This window comes from Schistocerca piceifrons, chromosome 3, assembly GCF_021461385.2.
Source record: "Schistocerca piceifrons isolate TAMUIC-IGC-003096 chromosome 3, iqSchPice1.1, whole genome shotgun sequence".
NCBI classification, from domain to species: Eukaryota; Metazoa; Arthropoda; class Insecta; order Orthoptera; family Acrididae; genus Schistocerca; species Schistocerca piceifrons.
Window position 1 is genome coordinate 735,862,566 of NC_060140.1, and position 22,712 is coordinate 735,885,277.

At 37.7% G+C, this 22,712-nt stretch overlaps 1 protein-coding gene across 1 annotated transcript in view; it reads right to left on the reverse strand.

Annotated features, from left to right (window-relative positions):
- Nucleotides 1-372: 372 nt before the first annotated feature.
- The window catches only part of LOC124790060 (CREB-binding protein), a gene marked incomplete in the record, with an annotated part of 157,555 nt that continues 135,215 nt past the window's right edge, over nt 373-22,712 (reverse strand). Inside the window, 8 exon segments of the mRNA XM_047257622.1 lie at nt 373-4,960; nt 9,866-10,053; nt 10,276-10,617; nt 13,635-13,841; nt 19,399-19,518; nt 19,602-19,832; nt 19,931-20,164; nt 20,301-20,468. Coding sequence (XP_047113578.1) covers nt 3,703-4,960; nt 9,866-10,053; nt 10,276-10,617; nt 13,635-13,841; nt 19,399-19,518; nt 19,602-19,832; nt 19,931-20,164; nt 20,301-20,468 — 2,748 coding nt within the window.

The following is a 22,712-nucleotide window of genomic DNA, read 5'->3' on the forward strand; positions in this document are numbered from 1 at the left end:
AACAAATTATGGTTTAGCAACATTCAAAGACAATAAAACAAGAACTCTTAAGTCATTATGCTGCAAGATCTGCAGAAGTATAGTGCAGAGCAGTGAATATTCATATTATACGCAATTATAGATGACAACTGCCGTATAAACAAGTTTCAATGAGAATTCTGCCCTGGTGGACTAAGAATTGACCCTTTATCTCAGAATATCACAGTCTCTTAGATTGCACCAAGAGAAGAATTATCTATAAGGCATTAGTGAAAACAGTAAATGTTTTCATTTATAGAATGAGCTGCTATACATTAATGAAGAACATTAAATCAGCCAACTGCTAACTTCTGTGCAGAAATTATTCTCAAATAATTTAAACAAATCAACAAATGATCATTGATAAATAGCTGAAATTTATTAATTTAATAATGCATTTGTACAAATGACTTATCATACTGGAGAAACTATAATACAATGGCTATCAACCCTCATCGGATCCTGTTGTTTTCGTCTTGAAGAAATCTTGAATGATTTCTCTAAGATACTTTGAAGAACAGTACAGGAATTACTATTTACTTGGAGAGCTTTCACAGAATGATCTCAACAACCTGATCACTGATTATGTTTAAAGATAGCAACAATAAATAGAACACTTAAAATTACTACTTAAAAGAAGCAAGTGTTCCAAACAGCAAAGATTATGGGCATGCACTCTTAAACAAACATACTATTTCACATTGCAAAATTGTAGCAAAAAAGAGCAACACAATGTGGAATAAAAAGAATTCATTTAACTGAAATTTAAGCAACCGAAAGTATAATACAAAACACAATTAATTTTCTGAATACCCCAAATGAACAAAGATAATAACCATGACATGCATGAATACCTGCAGCACACAGCTGCCTACAAACTATTACACAATGAATTCCACACTATGCTGCTCTTGCCAAGAATCAGTACATTAAATGGCAAACCTACTCTCAACTATTTTCATTGAATGTCATGTAACAGACCTTTTGCACAAATACCAGCAGAATCATACTTAAAAAATATATTAAACAGTAAGGCACTACGTGCACACTACCATACAGGAACATCAATAACATTTTGTGTCTACTGGTAACATAATACATACCAATGACAGAAATAAAAACTACTGCATCCATAAAATGCTAACACATCTGGAAACACACAAAGCAATATTTATTCCATGGCATGATTGTTCAACGCAGTTTTTTTTAGACGTATGTTTCTGAAATGGGTACAGGCAATAAATATATCAAGGACCAAGAATGCTGAGAAAAAGTGATATTTCTTTTAAATCTTTAGTACAGGATAGTTTCTTACTGTTTGTGCTACTTTTAATGACATAATCAGTATCAGATATGAAATCTCTGTAAGCCCATCAAAGAATTTTTAATGGGTAAAAAAGTCCTTTCTTTTTTTAAATATTTACAGCATTGCAAATATCTTAAAAATTTAATGCCACTGAAATACCCTTTCCAATCAAGTTGGGCATTGTTAAAGTGTTTCTGGACAGTCATTTTAATACATGGGTGGAGGGGAGATTAGGACACAATATATGTCCTTACTGCCCTATTAACATCACAACCTTGTGCCTGCTACAAATATATTTTATACTCCACCAGCAATACACTTTAAATTACATCATTTCTTTCAATAAAAATAAACAAAAATAAAAACATTAAAAATTTGAGATCTCACTTCAATTTGATTGTTGAACTTATATTGCAAGATATATGAACTGTACATAAATTAACATATGTATGCATGTATGAGATTTAGATCATTCTCACTGAAAAATCCTTCTCATTATTATACTCACAGAACTAACTATACAGTGTAGTAGGGTTACCAAAAATTTTCATTGTGTGATTTACAAAACTCTACGTAAGAGATCTCATGATCCATACACTGAATGTATATTTCAAAAATCTCTCTGTCCCATTACTGATCAATAAAAAAGAACAAAAAAACAACAACAGGCATATCTGTCCCAAAAGGGCAACGTTTGCCTCCTCATGGACATGCAGGAAGTACAGAAAGTATTGGAAACAAGAAATTTCAGATTTCTCTTATTACCAGCAATTAAGGAGCTACTGTTTTTTAAACAAAACAAACATTATAAAAGTAATAATACAAGTAACAATAAAAAGTAAGAATTCTGCAGCACTTTTAAATGCACAGTACTACACAAAGTAAAAGGAGCAATACAGGAGTGAACACTGATACAAAATTTGCAACCTCATGTCCTCCCAATATATTTCTTCATGCAATTTTGCCTGGGTGTAGGGGTGGGGGTAGTAAAAAAGACAAAGCTCTTCAGAAGCCAAGAGTTGTCTTCATGCTTTGTTCATAGCACAAGCATATGCTGTAACGCAAATTACTGCATTTTTTCCAGGTACATTCCACAGAAAATGCAAGGCAATTTTTTGTTGAATGGAATGAAGTCTGCAATTTTAATCTGTGATTGTTCAAGTCACTAGAAAACAGGGAAATTGTTTCTAAAATAAATTTTCTAAGAGAGAATGTGCCAGATATACCTGGCTATGGGTTGCTGGGCAGGATGTCCTATGGATTGGGAATGCAGTTCTATATCTACTGCTCTGAACTCCAAAATCTACTTTCTTTCTTTATCACCTAACTATACAAATTTTCTTTGAATAAATTCAAATGTGATAAATGAAAACAAAAAGTATTTTACTATTACCGCCTTCTTTCCTTTACAAAGGAAAAAGCATGGGCAAAGTACTGCAGCTTATATTACACAATATTTCATTTCTGACTTTTACAAGATCAGCCTGACTGATGCAGTTAATGTAGATTTATAATAGCAGGAAATATTCATTTTTTCAACTTTTATTAATGTCTCAGAAAGGTAAGATAACACTTCCTGTTTTTTTTTTTGTTTGTTTTGTTCATTTTGTAAAATAAAATTAACAAATTCTATTCATTTTGATGCACCAAAGTCCATTCTCTTTCATTAATTTAATTTACTAATAGTTTAAGAAGTATAGTTTCTTTCTTGCACTTTGAACATTACAGATATTTACTATTTGTTCAGATGCTTTATTATGCAACAAATCTCAGTGTTCTAATATTACACCTTTAATGTCTGCACAAAGAAAAAAAGAAACAAAACACAGCCTTGCTAAGCCAATAATTCATACAGTTTACAAAGTTCACAGTGCCTCCCCCTTCCCTTCCCTGATAAACTAATTTCATTCATTGACTATTTACAACTACTGAAATATCACCACACGCAGATGGTGTCCACAGCAAGATAAACGTGAAATAGGCAGTGCTGTTTTTCCTTCCTCAGCTTTGGGATCAGTATGGTTCAAAGTCTGTTAAATAAAATAATGCAGGGTTGTGGAGGGAGGGGATGGCGCAGGTTCCACACATTGTACATTTTTATTTATACAACTACACTACACACAGGACACAGTGGATATTAGGATGCACCTGGTAATTCTCTATCTTTATACTGTAATATAATGCACCGTACGGGAACTGTACACATGAACAGTTTTCACAAAACACGTCACGGTTACTGTGCAACCGGGATTTAATACTTTTCCCCCATCAAAAAGCTTGCCACATACTTCCAAACTTTCATGAAAGTATATGTTGCTTTTATCGTACGAAAATTGGGACACAACAAAATTTAAGTACATTTTACTACACTGGTACTACTACAACTGTTCCACAAACTTAGTAAGCTTGTCCTGAGGAGTCATTGGTGGTACTTCATTGGAGTCACTTGGACCCTGACCATTTGCACCAGCAACTGGGGAAGGGTGGTGTGCGACAGGCCCGTGTCCCTGTGTAAGCATCATTTCTCCCCCCGTTAGTTCATGAGCTGGAGAGTGTGTTGGCTGTGAATGATGGTGGTGAGGTGAAGGCACAGGGCCACCACCACGAGGAGATGGCACTGGTTGATTTCGAGGTGATGGGACTGGCCGCGGACTAGGGTTCGGCTGAGGGGAACGAATCGGTGGAGGGGATCGCACAGCCTGCATCAACTGCACAGCTCCACCTGGTGGGCCCATAACACCTTGTGGTGATGGTGCTGGTGGAGGTGTGGGTTTCAAAGGGGGCTGCTGCTGTTGCTGTTGTTGCTGCTGCTGTTGCTGATACTGTGCTGGCTGTTGTTCGGGCACTGTGGGGAAGCCGGCACCTGCATATGCACCAACTAAATGCTGTTGCCGAGGCCTCTGCTGCTGTTGTCCATAAACAGGTGCAGGAGGCTGTGAAAAAGATTGATGTCTCTGCATGGCCAGTAACTGCTGCTGTTGTTGCTGCTGCTGCTGCTGCTGTTGTTGTTGTTGTTGTTGCTGCTGCTGTTGCTGCTTGTACCAATGGTGCGGTGTGGCTGGCGTTGTTTGGCCAAGCATGGCTTGCATCTGCTGCATTCGACCTGCAGCTGCTACCTGCTGCTGCTGTTGTTGCTGTTGTTGTTGCTGCTGCTGCTGCTGTTGGGACATTAGATGCTGCAACTGCTGTTGCTGTCCAGTTGCAAGAACACCAGTATTTGCCCCAGTAACTGCTGCCTGTTGTTGAGCAGCTGCAGCTTGTGCTGCAGCAGCTTGTTGCTGCTGCTGGTTTTGGTATGCCTGCCGTTGTTTGATGAATGCTGCCATCAGCTGTGGATTGCTTTTGAGAATCTGGAGGATCTGTTGCTGTTGCTCTGGAGTGTTTGGTGACTTAAGTGTTTGCAACAGTTGCTGGAGGGCCTGCTTTTGTAAACCAGTTCCAGGTCCCCCAGCTGCACCCTGTGTTGCGACACCAGGAGCACTACGAATACCTAAGTGCCCCCCTGGACCAAGACCAGCCAACTGGGGTGCCTGAGGTGTGACTTGAACAACTTGTTGTGGCTGCTGCTGCTGCTGGATCAACTGAGGTGATGGCTGCCTCAATCCTGGATTCTGTGGCAATCCTTGAGCCGCATATCTGAAAACCAAGTAAGAATTTCTTATTTCATTGTCTTAATGAACAGCTAGTTTCAAGAAAATAAAACTGACTTTTATGCAACTCTCTCCATGTTTCAGTATTGATGTCACTCTATGGCACAACATTTCTCTCATTTACATAACCTTTCTGCTGTGTGATGGTTCATGATGAAACAACCAAATAGTGGAACAGGTTGGATCATCCTGATAAGCAACACTAAATATTACATTACTATTTTAGCTATTTGTTTTTGTCATACAGGATAGCCAAAATAGAACAGGTCTGCATAAATAGTTATAAGCCTGAAACAAAGTAAGTTACCCAAATCAATGAAAATGATAACTGTCCTTTAAGTAATAAATTATAAACAGCCAGTGGAATTACTGCAGCACTGTGTATAGTCTGTAAGAGACCCATATCACATTACCGTGTGTGTTTGAGCTTACTGGCACTCAACGCTAAGGTTATCAGTGTCGCATCGTGTATGCCTAAGAAATGGCAGTTATAGTGTTTTTTATTTTCTGTTGCAGTTCTTCCAGTCAGTGGGGATTATTTGAGAATACTTGGCCCTTCTACTTGCCACATAAGTAAAAATTACAGGAAGAGAGACTGGTTGAAGTTGGAGATCTGAGATTTTACTGCCTTTGCCCGGTGTCCTTCTCACTGAACAATCAAGTACATGTAATAAACAAAAAAACTGACTCCATGTGATGGTTTATCTGTACATTAATTCCCAATGGTTACTGTGTACCCTGCTGGCAATACCTGAGTTTTTATGAGACAAAAGTTTTATGGATGAGTTTTAGAGAAGTAAGAACAAAATAAAGAAGCAATGTATTCGAAGAACTAGGGAAGCTATAGCACTTAACAAATATCTTACACAAACTTTCTACGAGTTTGGATAGATTATTATTTAACAAGCAAACAACATGTGGAACTACCAAAAAGAGGTTGAGTAAATACAGTTATGTTTTAAGAACGCTTGGAGTCTAGCATGACAAAGAAACTGTACCATGTATTTGCCATGCAAGTGATCATAGCCTGAATGATAATATCTTGTTACATGGTGGTGTAATGCTGTGGGGAAAAAAACGCAAGTTTTGCAAAATAATGGTATTTCTTCACCTTCAGCAGAAATGTCAAAACTGCCAATAGACACATTTAAAATTACATAGACTATCCTATTTTCCGTGAGAACGTATCTGGATTGCCTGAGACTGTCACATACCACTTTTGTTCGACTACAAGAAACTTTTATGTTCACAATTAGTATGGCTGACTGTGGTGGTAGACAGACATACATCAGGGTTTGTGCACCATCAGTATGAAAGCATGTGTCATAAATAGACCTTGTGCAAAATAGCAGGGCCACCCTATGAAGCGCCTCTCGTAGAGCACACGGGTCCGAGTTCATTGACCTGTTGTGTGTGTAGTGGGAGGTGAAAGATTTTAATGACTCTGTGTTCAGCCAGGACACAGGCTGTCGCACTCACCCTGGCTTTCAAACAAAAATGATGTGTGGAGCTAATTGAAATGAAAAACAAATACAATTCTTTTCTGGGAAAAACAATCACAGATGATGAGACTTCACATTATCGATACAAACCGATCACAAAATTACAAAAATGCAAAATAGGTCTCTGATTGTTCACCAAGACTGAAGAAGGTGGGAATGTGATGCACAAGTTCAACAACATCTCTAAGAAGGTGTGAATATGACACACAGATTGAATATCATCCCAAAGAAAGACTTTTTTTTAACAATTTTACATGATTAATAGAATGCCATTCACATCAGTTGTAATAATTATTTAATCAATCCACGACAGGTCTTGGGACGTTAAAATCCCAGCTACAGGTGTGTGTAGTAAAATCTGTAACATACTGAAGTAGAGGAGTGGGGAAATATAGTGCAACATCCCTGGAAAAAACAGGAGAATAAACTTAGGAAGCAAAGTGACTCACATACTGTACTTGCTCAATATGCATAACAAACCCTCAGGCCACTCAGTGTGAAGTCTCCAAGTTACTGCATTTTGGGTGGACTGAGAGAGAGAGAGAGAGAGAGAAGGAAAAAAGAAAAAAAAAAAAAAAAAAAAAAGAAGAAGAGAAGAGAGCCTAATAATGAAACAGGCCCTAAAAATGTAATGAACAGAAGGGTAAGACAAAATTAAAAGGAACCAAAACCAAACATTGTACCCACACTGACCACCATAGAGCACACTACGGAAGCTACTAGGACTGAGCAGAGGACCATGAACAGTGCACGAGAGGAAATTAACTGACATTGGTATTAGCAAAGATATGGTAAATCAGAACTGACTTGTCTGAGCTATTGAAATGTGTTAGCTATTGAAATGTGTTGATTAAAAGGATAATAAAAGATAAACAAGCTGTAGTAGACCGTCAAGTTAGGTAACTCACAGACATGTACAAATATGTGATGTATTAAGCAACAAGGCAAATGGTACATACACAAAATGGATGAACAGGGGATAAAAAACTGCAATAAACAATGATAAAATAAAATGGTAATAAAAATTATACTAAGCAAATCATCATAACATATGTAGGATACACAACAGGCTAAAGTGATGTAAAATCAAATGTTTAAAAGCCATTATTAAAAAACAAAGTCTAAAATGTAATTCTAATCAGAGCTGCTGAAGGTAGTGGTCATGTGTGTGAGGTGTTCTTGCTTATTTGTGTGTGTGTGTGTGTGTGTGTGTGTGTGTGTGTGTGTGTGTGTGTGTGTGTGTGTGTGGACCGAAATCTAATGTTTGCTCACTTAGTGTATATAGTGGATTCTGCTATTCTGGTTCAAATCCCACACATTGCCAAGTGTTTACCAGAGTAGTTGTGATGACTACCAATGCTTTTATCTTGGACAAATAGTGTGTATATTCGTTATTTGGTTCAAAGAACATCAGGCCTTACTTAATTCAAGATCTGCATTAACTAACCACCTCAGAGCATATAAACACTCTATCCCAGACATAAATAATAACTTGTATCCTCCATCTACAGCTGAAAGGTCGTGTCCTCAATTTACGGAAAATTGAAATTTTATGTAATTTGAACCAAAAATCACTATGTACACTAAATGAACAAGCGGTGTTGTAACTTGTGTTTTCGTTAAATAATATATTACATGTTCAGGCCTATTTTTCTAAGCACCCACTCGTCTGTTTTGCCTCTTAACCTCCTTTCCATATCATTACTCCTTCGTATAAAGCAAAGCACTCAGCCTGATCATGTTGTTTGTTATTTTGCTGCTCACACTGCTACACTTACATTTTAGATTTTTTTCAAATTATAGTTTTAATACATTTTAATTTATGTCACTTAAGCCCATAACATATCCTAGATATGTTACGACGATTTACTTGGTATTTTGTTACTACTACTTTTTATCATGGTTTATCCCCTGTTCATTCATTTTGTGTGTGTACCATTGCCTTGTTACCTAATACATCACACATTTTTACATGTCTGTGAGTTACCTACCTTGATGGTCAATCACAGCTTGTTTAATGGTTAAAATGGTTCAAATGGCTCTAAGCACTATGGGACTTAACATCTGAGGCCATCAGTTCCCTAGACTTAGAACTACTTAAACCTAACTAACCTAATGACATCACACACATCCATGCCTGAGGCAGGATTCGAACCTGTGACCGTAGCAGCAGTGCTGTTCTGGACTGAAGCACCTAGAACTGCTTGGTCACAGCAGCCCTAAGTTTTATTATCCTTTTACTTAAAAGTATTGTAACCACTACGATCAGTCTGGCCTGATTTACCATATCTTTGTTAATACCAATTTCAGTCTACTTTCTCACACACAATGTTTGTACCTGCACCTCTGCGCATCTCTAGACCTACAATGTGGCATTCTGCTCTGTCCTTCCTGCTGTCCATAGCGCGGCTGCTCGATGGTGGACAATGTGAGTACAAGTTTGGTTTTGGTTCCTATTTCTTTCATCCTGCCCTTCTGAATGTTACATTTTTAGGTTGTCATGTCCTCTGCTCTTATTTTTTTTTCTAGTCCTGCCCAAGATGCAGTGGCTTGGAGCGTTTGCTATGGTTTTTCCAGATATGTTGTTAGATTTCTCTCCCCCTGTTCTGTATGTTACAGTTTCTTTTCATACAACATGAAATGGGATTTTAACTTCCCGAAACTGCTCATGGATTGAATAAACTGTTGTTAAAACTGAAGCATGTCATTCTATTAATCACACCTCTCAGTTGGGGATGTCCTACAAGTCAAATTTTGTGAAGTTTCACATGGCTGTACGAATGGTCTGCATATTGCACTGAAGTGGAACGAGATTATGTAGAACACCTGAAGCATTTGAAGCACCATCTTCACTCTTCTCAATTTTTTTATTACTCTAGTTTCCCAACTTTTTGGACAGATGGGGCATAATAAGCTTTACAATTGGACACACACACACACACACACACACACACACACACACACACACACCTAAAATACAGTTAACCTTTATGAACCGTTTCAAAATATCAGCAACACGCCATCAATAAATTTCTGTCCAATTTATCATCATCATCATCATCCATCATCATCATCATCATCATCACAACAACAACAACTACTACTACTACTACTACTACTACAACTACATAACAATTGGTTTTGCTGTTACTTGCCTCTGCAAACAACTATTTATGTAAGCAATATTATAATTTGTACTGGTATAATAATAATAATAATAATAATAATAATAATAATAACAGGTTTCAGCTATAAAATGAACATTGCATTGCTTGAGTAAAGAAATTCATAACAGAAAACATTAACCATACATTTGGGATTTAAGTTTGTTGATGCAGCAGTATTATTTCATTACGGATAAAAAAATTATATATATATAAAAAAAATACCTTGGAGTCCACTGATCCATAGGCATAAGGTGAGTAGCGGGGTTAGGACCCATTTGACCCATAGCTCTTTGTATCTGAGGAGGTGGCATAACTTGAGCCATTGCCTGAGTGACAACACCTGGAGGATTTCCTTTCCCATACCCCACTTGAGCATGAGGTGCCTGTTGTCTTGCAGCCTCTTCTTGGACCTATAGTTAGAACACACCTTCAAGTAACAATTTTTTATACTTAAAATATATACCCGTAACCCAAACAAAAAGTTAATTTGCATTTGATTTGGTATACATCATGGATAACTTCGAGCAGCAGAAACAAAAAGTGACATAGGTATGCAAATTAGAAGTTTTCTATTTTTTAATAATAAAAAAAAGAAAGGATGAAGAAAATTGGGGTTATTCATTATAGTTTACCTGTTTTACAACCTGCAGGACGTTGGCATTGGGAGTCTGTGCACCTGGTTTCAAACCAATGCCTGGTTGATGTGGAGGCTGCAAACCAACTACCATGCCAGCACCTGATGTTGCTGGCCCAAGAACACCCACTGGACTAACTGCTGAACCTGCACCACCAGCACCAAGCACCCCTGCTGCCCCTGAACTACCTGGTAGTGGACCAACAGGTAATGTTGTCCTAGTGTTCATTGCTGCCATGCGCCTTCGTAGCAGATGTGCTTGCTGCAATCTTTGCTGGAGTTGCTGCTGCTTCAGCTTATGTTTGATGTTCAAACAGAATGGCACCGGACATTTTGTTTCCTGTGAAGATTAATTAGAAGTACTATAGTATTTAAAGATATTTAACTTCTGTTTCTTTCATAATAATGTAAAAAGTTTGTCTTGAGAATCAAATACAATAAAAATATCAGTAACTGGTCAATTTAAGAGAGAGAAATAATTTATACTAATGACAAAACATTACTCCTCATGAATGTGCTGTAACACTTGTTTGTTTTGCTGAAGCTTTCTACTGTAGTTCTCTGAACTTGTGTTCATGTATATTGGAGTTTTCAACTTTAGGTAAAAGAAACATGCACAAGAAAGATTTTTCCATTAGTATTTGTGAAAATGTTTTCAGCAGCAGAGGCAAATAACATGTGTGTTGGCTTCAAAATTAATACCTGTGTCAAAATGTTCTAAACAAGCATTTATACAGCTACTGCCAAATGTGCATTTTTACAGGTTTGTTGACATGCTGTCTAAAGAGCTCAAAACTTGGCAGAAAAAAGATTTTTTATACAACGCAAACCTGTGAATTGTTTAAAATGACCTCCACCCTCTCTCTTACATCCCCACAATACCATATTTTGTATCAATATCTCACATTTTCCCAATAGTCTCCAAGTATGCTTTACTATACTTCACTCACAATTAATGAAAAAAGAACAGCAAGTAGAAGAATCTTTTCTATTATTATTATTGACTATTATAGCTATTATTCAGAACTACAGATCACTGTGGCAAGTGTTTCAGTTAATTAGTAGTAGGCTGAAAATGGGGAAAATATGCCGGGAAGGGGGTGTGGGGTTAGAATATACTAAGAAGAATAGATTCTTTGGTGACCCATACAATGTAAGGTGTGTCAGGAATAAGTTTACATTTAAGAATAAACTAGAGAAAGAAACTGAAAACTAAAGCAAATAATTAGTGATTCCATGGCTTGTAGTGAGAGTACATAAAGGAGGAACTGGAGCAAAAGTGGGGAGGAAGGGGGGATGAGAGATAAAGGAAACAACTGATTTGGAAAGTCATAAAAGTATACATCTATCACTCAGTGAACAACCTGCGGCCCGTGGGTCACATCCAGCTCTCAATTAGTTTCAGTCTGGTTCACAGAAGAAATTCCAGGCCAACTTAAAAGGAATATACTCTCAAAAGCAAGTGCTTTTAGGCATAATTTGTTGGCCTGCTGTGTCAGGTAAGGGGTGCCCTTCATATAATTGTGTTACCCCATAAACACTAACATGAAGGATGCTACAGTTTTGAATATACTAGCACTGCTATCATGTCCTGTGACAAGATGGCCCACAATCTTAAGTATGTATGTGAATCAGGCCCACAGGTCACCAAGAGTTGTCCATGACTGGTCTATAATAACTTGTAACAAAATACCATCTTTCTTTAATTATTAAAGAAGTTTCCCCAAAACATTGTACTTATGGACCTGGTTCTTTGCTAACACAAGGAAATGGTGGATACAATGAAAGTGTTACAGCTGCATCATGTGTTTGTAGGAGAAATGCAGTGCTAATCTGCACCTGATGGCTCATGCCGTTGGGCCACAGGTATCTAGTCCTGCCACTAGACGTCACATTCAGCGAGTCATTTAAAGAGTGAGTGGCCAACACTGCTGCTGTACAGCAGCCATGTTTCTGCCTTGGCAGCAGCACATATGTACATATGATAGCAGAATGCCAAACTATACTGTTATAACTCTTGCACTGAGGCAAGAAATTTCAGAAAATGTGGTAGAAAAAGAGTTGCGAGCTATTATATGCTTACTGGATTAACAACATATCTCCCTAGCACAATTTATGCTAATAGTACATGGAGTTAAAGATAGTGTAAAAGATGTAATGTTGTGGGGGTATCCATTCAGAAGTCATCTATTGGATTCTAGTACGTAAAAAATTCAAAAGGTTGGACTGTATTCACACAAAGATCTGATGGTCAGCTGGAAATGCATTTTCTCCTGGGTATCCTATACAACCTCTATTTACTGCTAATGCCCACTAATGTCTTTGTTCTGTGGAGAAATGCACCAGTATTATCAATGAAACTTCCTGGCACATTAATCTGGTCCGAATCTGTGACAAAACTTTCATTTCAGCGCGAACTCTGCTGCAGTCAAAATTTATTCTGGATTATTACTGATTAAGTCATTTCCCATGACTGTACCAAATTTTAATTTATTTCATGTGAGCCACCACTAAACATAAAATTACATTCTTTTCATTAGAAAATTATGGTTCAATATTTGTTTATTATGAATTTCATTTGGGGGTGGTGGTGGAAGAGAGAGAGAGAGAGAGAGAGAGAGAGAGAGAGAGAGAGAGAGAGAGAAGCTGTAATGATGGTTTGGACCTGTGACTCTTCTTTCACGAGACTTCAGTCTTACTCATTCAGCTAGTATTGTGCAAAGTCTTTTGTACTTAAGAGTGCTCGGGAATTATTTCATTTTTAGAGGCATCTTTCTTGAGTATTTCTTTTTTAAAACTGTCGTACTGTATTAGGATAACTAACATCTACTCTATTAATATATGGGAGAAAACTGAACAGGACCAGTCCCAAACACACACATATTGCACAACAAATACGGCACTAACTTAAATATACTGCATCTGCATTTCAGTCATTTTCAGAACTGGAAATGAACAATTTGCTGAGTGTGATGTTTAGGGGAAGCCGTAGGTACTTGGCAGCATGACATCATAAGCCATGACCCTATAAAGCTCAGGATTTAACGTCAAGTAATACTCACAGGAGCAATGAATCCCCATACCAAAATTATTGTAATTAATAAAATGTTGTACCTTTGCTATTCTGTTCTTTTTGTGTTAGATGCTTCTTGTGACTGACCTGGCCAGTCACAAGAAGTATATAAAAGAAATTGGACAACAATTAATTATCATTAATTAATTTGTAGACTTGGGTTTTCCTGATAACATATCTCACTACATTTAATTTTAACTATTTCCATATTGTCGCAAATTTAACAGAACCAATTGCAGACCACATCCTGCTTCAATGGAATATTATTTCAAAAATGTATTTACCTGGCAATGCTTTGCATGGTAACAGCAAAGTGCAATAAGCTGTTTGCATATGGGGCAGCCACCATTTGTCTTCCTTTTACATATCTTTGTATGCTGCACAACTCTCTTCATCTTCTGACAGCTGGGCAGGCGACAGTTGGCATCACGGCACTGGCATGCATGTACTAATGATTGGATGCAACGCTGTATTGAAAGTTTTCGCGCCTCCTGTAAAGTTAAATTGTTATGTCTTATGTCTCAAATGTTAATGCAAACAGAATGAAACTGTTTTCCCTGCACGCACAATTCTTCCATGTGACTGAAAACTATATCTGTGCCCAACTATTTCGGCCACTGTACAGCTACTTTGTGGAAATTCAGTGTGGGGTGTCCTTCCCACCCATCCCACCCCCTCCAACAAAAGTATTACCTTCACAGCTCAAGAAAATATTTAATTGTTTATCTCTGCTCTTCACTGAGCCTCTTAATCAACTAACACATGGCAATATTAAGCTTACAAATCAAATATCACTTACAAATTTATATCAAAGGTAAATATACCATATTCCAGTGCTAGGCTTTTTTTGATGTTTCACCTACTCCCTACTAAATAACGAAAAAAAAAAATTTATGTTATCATGAAACAGAGTCACAATAAAACTGATAGTTGAGGAAATTTCTCTCACTGTTCAATGCAGAGTTTCAAAAGTATCAAATAACTTTCATAAATTTCTTCAATAAATTATTGTTTAACATAAATAGTGATAAAAAGCACCATTTTACAGCAGAAAAGTGACGAGCAACAGATAACATCAACAACAGGTTAAAATGTTGAGCTTCCAGTTTCAGTACCTATTTATTATTAAAAATTGCTTCTACGTGATAAACAGCTACCTTTATTCACATCTCTGTTTGTACTCTATCCAGGATTTTCAATCATAATTTTTTTTTAGTTCTGTGACACAGTGATACAGGACACAGACGACCCCAAGTTTAGGAAAATACAATACACTCAGGAAGATCACACTAGAAATTGTATGGAGTGAACCTCATGCTTATTCTCAAATACTGATGGCCACTGCTGTATTTAAAAGAAAAAGTAAAGCATAGAAAATGTAAGTGAAGATTGTGTGGATGGTTGATTATTGATTATTGGCAAAGGATAAACCACCCACTCTAAGCAGTCACCACATTTGGAACACTCTCCCTCCCCCCCCCCCCCCCCCCACACACACACAAACACACACGCACGAATGATTTGAACCCTGAATCATAACAATGTGAAACCCGGCACTTTACATTCACATTACACAGCCACATGTAAACAATGCTACATGCTGACAATTTACAAGAATTTTTAAGTTTTTTTAGAGCCACCACTGTAATAACTGGAAGTAGGTAGTGATCAGATTTAAAAATTGCTTTATATTGCCATTTCAAAAACAAATTGCTTCTCACTACTAATCAAAGTGGATATTTAGCCAATTCTGAGTTCCAACATTCTTGTCTGTCACAATAGATCAGAATCCTGTTCTTCTGCTCAGATATAAAAAACAATCTATGTATCAGTGATTCTTGCTACGAAGTGAACAAAATGAATGTGTGTCACTATCATACCACATTTGCTGTTTCCTACACTGCTATTGAGTTTCTTCCATTCTGTCTTGGTCAGTGAAGTCTGAATCATCATGTCACAAACTACACTATTGTCAAAGTCCTCAATCTCAACAGTTATCTACGAATTAGTCATTTAGTCTATCCTCTCAAATCGAAAAGTCCTCCCCTCGCACTCTGGGGCTCAGAAATTGTTGACAATATTAAAACTGTAAACTAATACTGGAGTACAAAAGCAGGTTACCAGCCTCAAATCACCTTTGCATTATCTGCATACAGTAACAACACACACAAAACCCAAACAAAATGCACTATTTTGGATGCCGAAGCAGGTTTCTAAACATGTGTCACACAGAATTTCTTTTTCCCTTACTTTGGTATGTGGTGAGAAGAATATGACAGAAGAAGAACTGCAGGAACATAATATGCGTAGGTAAGTGGTATCATTCAGAGCCCTGAGAGTAATTCAAAATAAGAATAAATGCAAATTAAGTCTGAATTTGAACACATTATTACAGAGTAACATCATAGCCATGTTGAAAAGATGTAAAAATGTGAATGTTGTGCAATAATTATGAGGCTCTAACAATGAATAGTATTAATAATTTGTAAATTTAACTTTTGTGTCCCAATTGAATAAAAAAACAGTGAAGTCTCATGGTAGTTTTCTGTGGTCAATAAAGTATACAGTAGATGCTGAGCAAGGAATAAGTAAACCCTCCCAGAAAAAGCATTTTAACCAATTGTGTTACAAATGATTACAGGTAAACTCTCAGTCTCCATCAGTCAGACATATATATATATATATATATATATATATATATATATAGAGAAACATTCCACGTGGGAAAAATATATCTAAAAAGAAAGATGATGAAACTTACCAGACAAAAGCGCTGGCAGGTCGATAGACACACAAACATACACACAAAATTCTAGCTTTCGCAACCAATGGTTGCCTCGTCAGGAAAGAGGGAAGGAGAAGGAAAGACAAAAGGATATGGGTTTTAAGGGAGAGGGTAAGGAGTCATTCCAATCCCGGGAGCGGAAAGACTTACCTTAGGGGGAAAAAAGGACAGGTATACACTCGCACACACACACACATATCCATCCACACATACACAGACATAAGCAGACATTTGTAAAGGCAAAGAGTTTGGGCAGAGATGTCAGTCGGGGCGGATGTACAGAGGCAAAGATGAAGTTGAAAGACAGGTGAGGTATGAGCGGCGGCAAATTGAAATTAGAAATTAGCGGAGATTGAGGCCTGGCGGATAGCGAGAAGAAAGGATATGCTGAAGGGCAAGTTCCCATCTCCGGAGTTCTGACAGGTTGGTGTTAGTGGGAAGTATCCAGATAACCCGGACGGTGTAACACTGTGCCAAGATGTGCTGGCCGTGCACCAAGGCATGTTTAGCCACAGGGTGATCCTCATTACCAACAAACACTGTCTGCCTGTGTCCATTCATGCGAATGGACAGTTTGTTGCTGGTCATTCCCACATAGAACGCTTCACAGTGTAGGCAGGTCATTTGGTAAATCACGTGGGTGCTTTCACACGTGGCTCTGCCTTTGATCGTGTACACCTTCCGGGTTACAGGACTGGAATAGGTGGTGGTGGGAGGGTGCATGGGACAGGTTTTACACCTATTCCAGTCCTGTAACCCGGAAGGTGTACACGATCAAAGGCAGAGCCACGTGAGAAAGCACCCACGTGATTTACCAAATGACCTGCCTACACTGTGAAGCGTTCTATGTGGGAATGACCAGCAACAAACTGTCCATTCGCATGAATGGACACAGGCAGACAGTGTTTGTTGGTAATGAGGATCACCCTGTGGCTAAACATGCCTTGGTGCACGGCCAGCACATCTTGGCACAGTGTTACACCGTCCGGGTTATCTGGATACTTCCCACTAACACCAACCTGTCAGAACTCCGGAGATGGGAACTTGCCCTTCAGCATATCCTTTCTTCTCGCTATCCGCCAGGCCTCAATCTCCGCTAATTTCTAATTTCAATTTGCCGCCGCTCATACCTCACCTGTCTTTCAACTTCATCTTTGCCTCTGTACATCCGCCCCGACTGACATCTCTGCCCAAACTCTTTGCCTTTACAAATGTCTGCTTATGTCTGTGTATGTGTGGATGGATATGTGTGTGTGTGTGCGAGTGTATACCTGTCCTTTTTTCCCCCTAAGGTAAGTCTTTCCGCTCCCGGGATTGGAATGACTCCTTACCCTCTCCCTTAAAACCCATATCCTTTTGTCTTTCCTTCTCCTTCCCTCTTTCCTGACGAGGCAACCATTGGTTGCGAAAGCTAGAATTTTGTGTGTATGTTTGTGTGTCTATCGACCTGCCAGCGCTTTTGTCTGGTAAGTTTCATCATCTTTCTTTTTAGATATATATATATATATATATATATATATATATATATATATATATCTGATGAAGCAACCGGGGGTTGCGAAAGCTTGAAATTTGTGTGTTTTTTATTATGTCTATCTACCAGTGCTTTCTCGTTTGGCAAGTCACAGCATATTTGTTTCTTTTTTTTAATATATATATATATATATGCCATCTTCGGCTCTAAGTACTGATACATATGATGTGCAAACTGACAGTCAATCTCTTCATTTCAGACGCAAAAGATTGTGACTTCTTACTGTACATCACTTGAGATATAGGTATGCAAAATGCTTTCATGCGTGTTCATTAAATGAAATGAAATGATCGTATGGCATTGTTGGCCGGGATGTCCCATTCGGGTTCGGCCGCCAAGTGCAAGTCTTATTTCAGTCGGCACCATATTGGGCGACTTGTGGCCGATGATGAGGATGAAATGATGATAAGGACAACACAACACCCAGTCCATGAGCGGAGAAAATCTCCAACCCAGCTGGGAATCGAAACTGAGCCCACTGCATCGGAGGCAAGCACATTACCACCCAGCTAAGCAGGCGGACATTGGTGTTCATGAAATCACTCAAACCCAATTATATAAGATACAAAAAAATTCAATCTGAAATGACATTTCTATGAAGGACATGAAAAAGAAACTCAGTACTAAGATCTGTGCAGTTCCACAGCGTCTCAGAGAGGTTACCGAGTACTACATATTCTTATTTAAAACAAGGATTTCTCATTACTACAACCACCACAGTTCGAATAAAAGATATCTGCTTAAGGCTCTTTACAGTGAATAATATCTACAATTTTTTCTGAGATAGTAGCACATTAATGTGCCTTATAAAAAACTGCTGACAAGTATTTAACACACATACTTTCAATACATAATTTAGAGATCTGTGGCAACAGAATTAAGTGGCTTGCTGATTGCTTTCCCACCTAAAGACAAAGAGAATTTAGAAATTTATTTAGTGTTAAATTCGCTGGACAGAACCAAACTTATGTCATGATGCTCTCTACAGGGACTGTTTCACTTACTTTGTTTCCATGAGAAGAAATTGTTTTTTGTTTAGCTTTCTGGTTTTACCCTTAATTTCATGTAAGAAGAAGAATCACACCAAGAGAAAAAGAGGCAAGAGCCTGGAAGACACACAGTTATGTTAAGACTCTTTTGTCATTAGTGTAACCGCTTTAAACAATCAACAATATCATGAAAAGTGTAAATTGCTACTCACCATCTGAGGACACAGTGACTTGCAGACAGGCATAATGAAAATACTGCAATACATTGTAACTTTTGCCCAAAAGACCTTTTTCCGAAAGTTAAAATGTATAATAGTCTTTTTGTTGTGCCTGTCTGCGACTCAACGTCCCCTCTACATGATTGTAAATTGTAGGAGCAGCAATCACCATTTTATAATTTTCTTGCTATTCCACCCTGGACTTCCATTGTTTGCTTTAAGTATTCAGTGTCATAACAAAGAAAAAAAGGCCAACTTTCTTTTCTTCAGTAAAATAAATTCAAGAAAGTAAAAAGAATTCTATCAGCTTTCTCTCCGTTCATAAATAACAGTTGAACAACTTTCCTTACTGGGGAGCAGAGGTGGCGGGGAAGTTTGAAAACATTAAGTTTTAAGTATCAACATTCACAATGCTACTTGTATTTACAGGTGCATTGTTTTGTTTAACACAGCAAAGAAAGCTTTTGCAGGAAGGCTCCCTCGGAATTTTTTACAAAAAACTAAGCTAGTATGTAATTGTACCTGAGGATTAGCTTGCTTCTGATCTGAAGGAGAGGAGCCATCATCCAAGTCCAAGCCAAGTTTCTCCATCCTATGAGGATGCCCATCTTTCTCATAGCACTGAACACACAGGTCAAAATCCTACGAAGAATAACAGAATTAGGCATGACGAAACTATCTGTTATAAAAAACAACAACTCTGTGCAATATAATGAAGCACTTACGTCACAAACAGTGCAATGGTAACGCGTTTCTACATGACCCTTGCAATTATTGCAAGTATATACAAATCTGTCCTGTCCTTGGTTATGGAGTTCATAAAGCATTGACATAGATGAAAACTTGGCTCTCCTCAATGATGAAAATTCATAATGGCGTTCACGTGCCATTGTTAAGAATGCATCTCTTCCATCCATAAGATCACAGTTTATAAATGGATCAGGATCCTGAATGGGCTGCAACGTGAAAACAGAACAAAATTAGATATACCGATGTCTGAAATAAATGAACTCTCATATACAAAAATAAACAAATAAATAAATCTGCTACTTACTGCCAAGCTGGCAGCAGATTGCGCAGAGTGCAGCCTGATTACAAAGAAAACTTCTTTATGCTTTTCCATTGTAGCAAAAATTTTTGCTGAAAGATCATTTCCGGTCTGCGGTGTATTTGACTTTTTACTGTTTTTTCGCTGATTGGCTTTAGATTTATTAGATTTTTTAGCCTTTTTTTGACCTTTCTTTTTGCCATCAGGTCCTGTTTCACTTTCTTCTTGCAGTGAAAATATCTGAAACACCAAATGGAGAATAAGATGTAATAAACACTTTAATACAGATAAAACGGAATTTCAACAACAGAATTATTAGCCCCCCCACATCCTACACCATTTTATTTCATCTGATGTACAATGCATTTACACTTACAGCATTGGCAGCAGCCTCTGCAGCTTCTGCTTGTTTGCGCTTTTCCTCTTCTTCTTGATCAAGTTCTTTTATACTCTCCTCCAAAACATTTGGCCAGAAATCACCTTCAAAATATGGCAGTTCAGCTGCTGAAATTAATTTATCTTCCACTGCTTGCTTCAGAATATCCTGGAAAATAAATGCTGGATCAAAATTATTTTCTATATATCTACACATTATAGAAATCAGTTCTGGAGGCTAAGATTAAATGTAATTTACAACTCTAATCGAACACTAGAATTCCATTTTCAGGGGCTAATATGCGAAGCATCATTGAAGATACATTATTCCTGGCAGCAAAAACTATGACATGAAGTAATGTAAAACAAATACGTTAGTACTAGAGTAATAACTTTTGCTGTGCACCTATTTGTTACATCGCTGATGCATAAAATGATATTGAACTGCATATAAACTTTTTTTTAAACATTATTGTTCAAAACTTTTTTTTTTAAATATGAACTAATACACTGAAATAAATTACTCTCAACTGTGGTTTATACTAACTACCGGACATTATTAAATCTCCAGTGTATACATACGTTCAGACCTTTTGCTCTATCTTGTTCCTTCTCAAAATCCAGTATGAGAACCGAAAGTTGCAGTAATGTATATTGGAAAACAAAAACTTTCATAGCCACGATGTCACAGTTAATAAAATATTCTGCAACATTATGGCATGCTTGGATGGACTTCACTTTAAAATCCAGCGTTTCGTCTTCATCTGCAGAGGACGTTTTCAAGGGGGGTTGTAGCTTCTTTCAGTTTCTGATTCACAGCTTCGCTCACAACTGACCACAGTGTGACATCTCATGCTTTGAATACCTGAGCACAACTGGCCATTGTAAGTTGCCATTCGTTCACTACTTCTATCACCCCATGGTGGAAGACTAGGTCACATCTTCCTCAGTGCTAGAATCCAGATGTCATTCACTTTCATGCCCTCCTCCGGGCTAGTGAAATTCATGGGATGTTGAACAATCTCTATGGCCTATGTATATAGCCTTTCGTGGTGTGCCCTTGTGGTGGCTGCCAGTACTTGAGTCCTATCAAAATGAATGTGGTGATCTCCTGGCTGCAAAGCCTGTTCCACAGCTAATCTGTCAATCTCCCCTCTTCTACAGTTCCCCTTGTGCTCTTCTAATCACTTTTTGACCTTTAGATTACCGTATTTACTCGAATTTAAGTCGCACTCGAATCTAAGCCGCACCTGAGAAACGAGATTCGAAATCGAGGGGCAGATAAAAAGATTTTCACAATACTGGTTAAGAGAAAAAGTCAAAAGTGTTTATTTGTAATTATACCAGGCCGGGAAAACATTATTTGTTGACTGTCTGTCTGTCCCTCCATCTATTAAGAGTCCTTTTCTCAGGAACGGATAGACATATTACCACAAAATTTAAGTCATCCACTGAGATCGATAGTCCTTTGGTGGTATAAAAATGTTAAGCTTCCAAGTCAATGCAATCAAAAGATACAGCCATTTATGTCACATATTTTGACACTAGCACACTCAATTCATTAAAACCTACAGGGTAACTCCCCTTGGTGTAGAATCATGAAATTTAGTAAGAAGGAAATGGAAAGGTTCAGAAAATTGTTAATTTACAACTGTATCATATGAAAATAAAATACCTCTGTTGTTTGTTATCAGACTTTAAACTTGAAATTAACATTCTCAAAAGACTTGGAATCCATCCCAGAATGATAACTGTCTATATGCATAATTACATTTGTAAGGAACCCTAAGTGCATGAGTCCTACTGGCACCTAACCATTTCCCCTTTCCCCACATGAACATGACACACTTCTATACAAGTTCCCATCCCAACTCTCATGCTGCGTATTGAGACTGAAGATTGAGTACAACGAAAGTTTGGGTAGATTGTTTTCAAAAATCATAAATTTCAGTGGAAAAAGAAGGGTTGTGGAATACTGGAAGAAAAATACTTTGTTAGGCTGATACATGCACATGAATCAGAAAGACTTTCAGTTTCGATGACACTGGGATCTTTTCCAATTCAGTTCCATCAGAAATCTATTCTTAACAAAGTAGAAATAAGTGATGGAAGTAAAATGAGCACAGAAAAATTGACAGGTCTACATTAATAATTGGAAAGTGAACACCATTTTATACTTCAGCTTTAATAACAGTGTCTGGATGACTGCAGAAATTTGTGGGAGATTATTAGAAGATTAGATACCAAGACTAGGTGAATCGAAAAGATTATTCTTGTTACTCCACATGTGATGGCAACTTCATTTACTAGAAATATTTATGATGTGTTCTTCCTGCTATTTTAAGTGTACAGATACCGGCTCCTCTGGACCTGGGTATAATTCTATCAGTGAAAACAAAACACAAAATGGCTA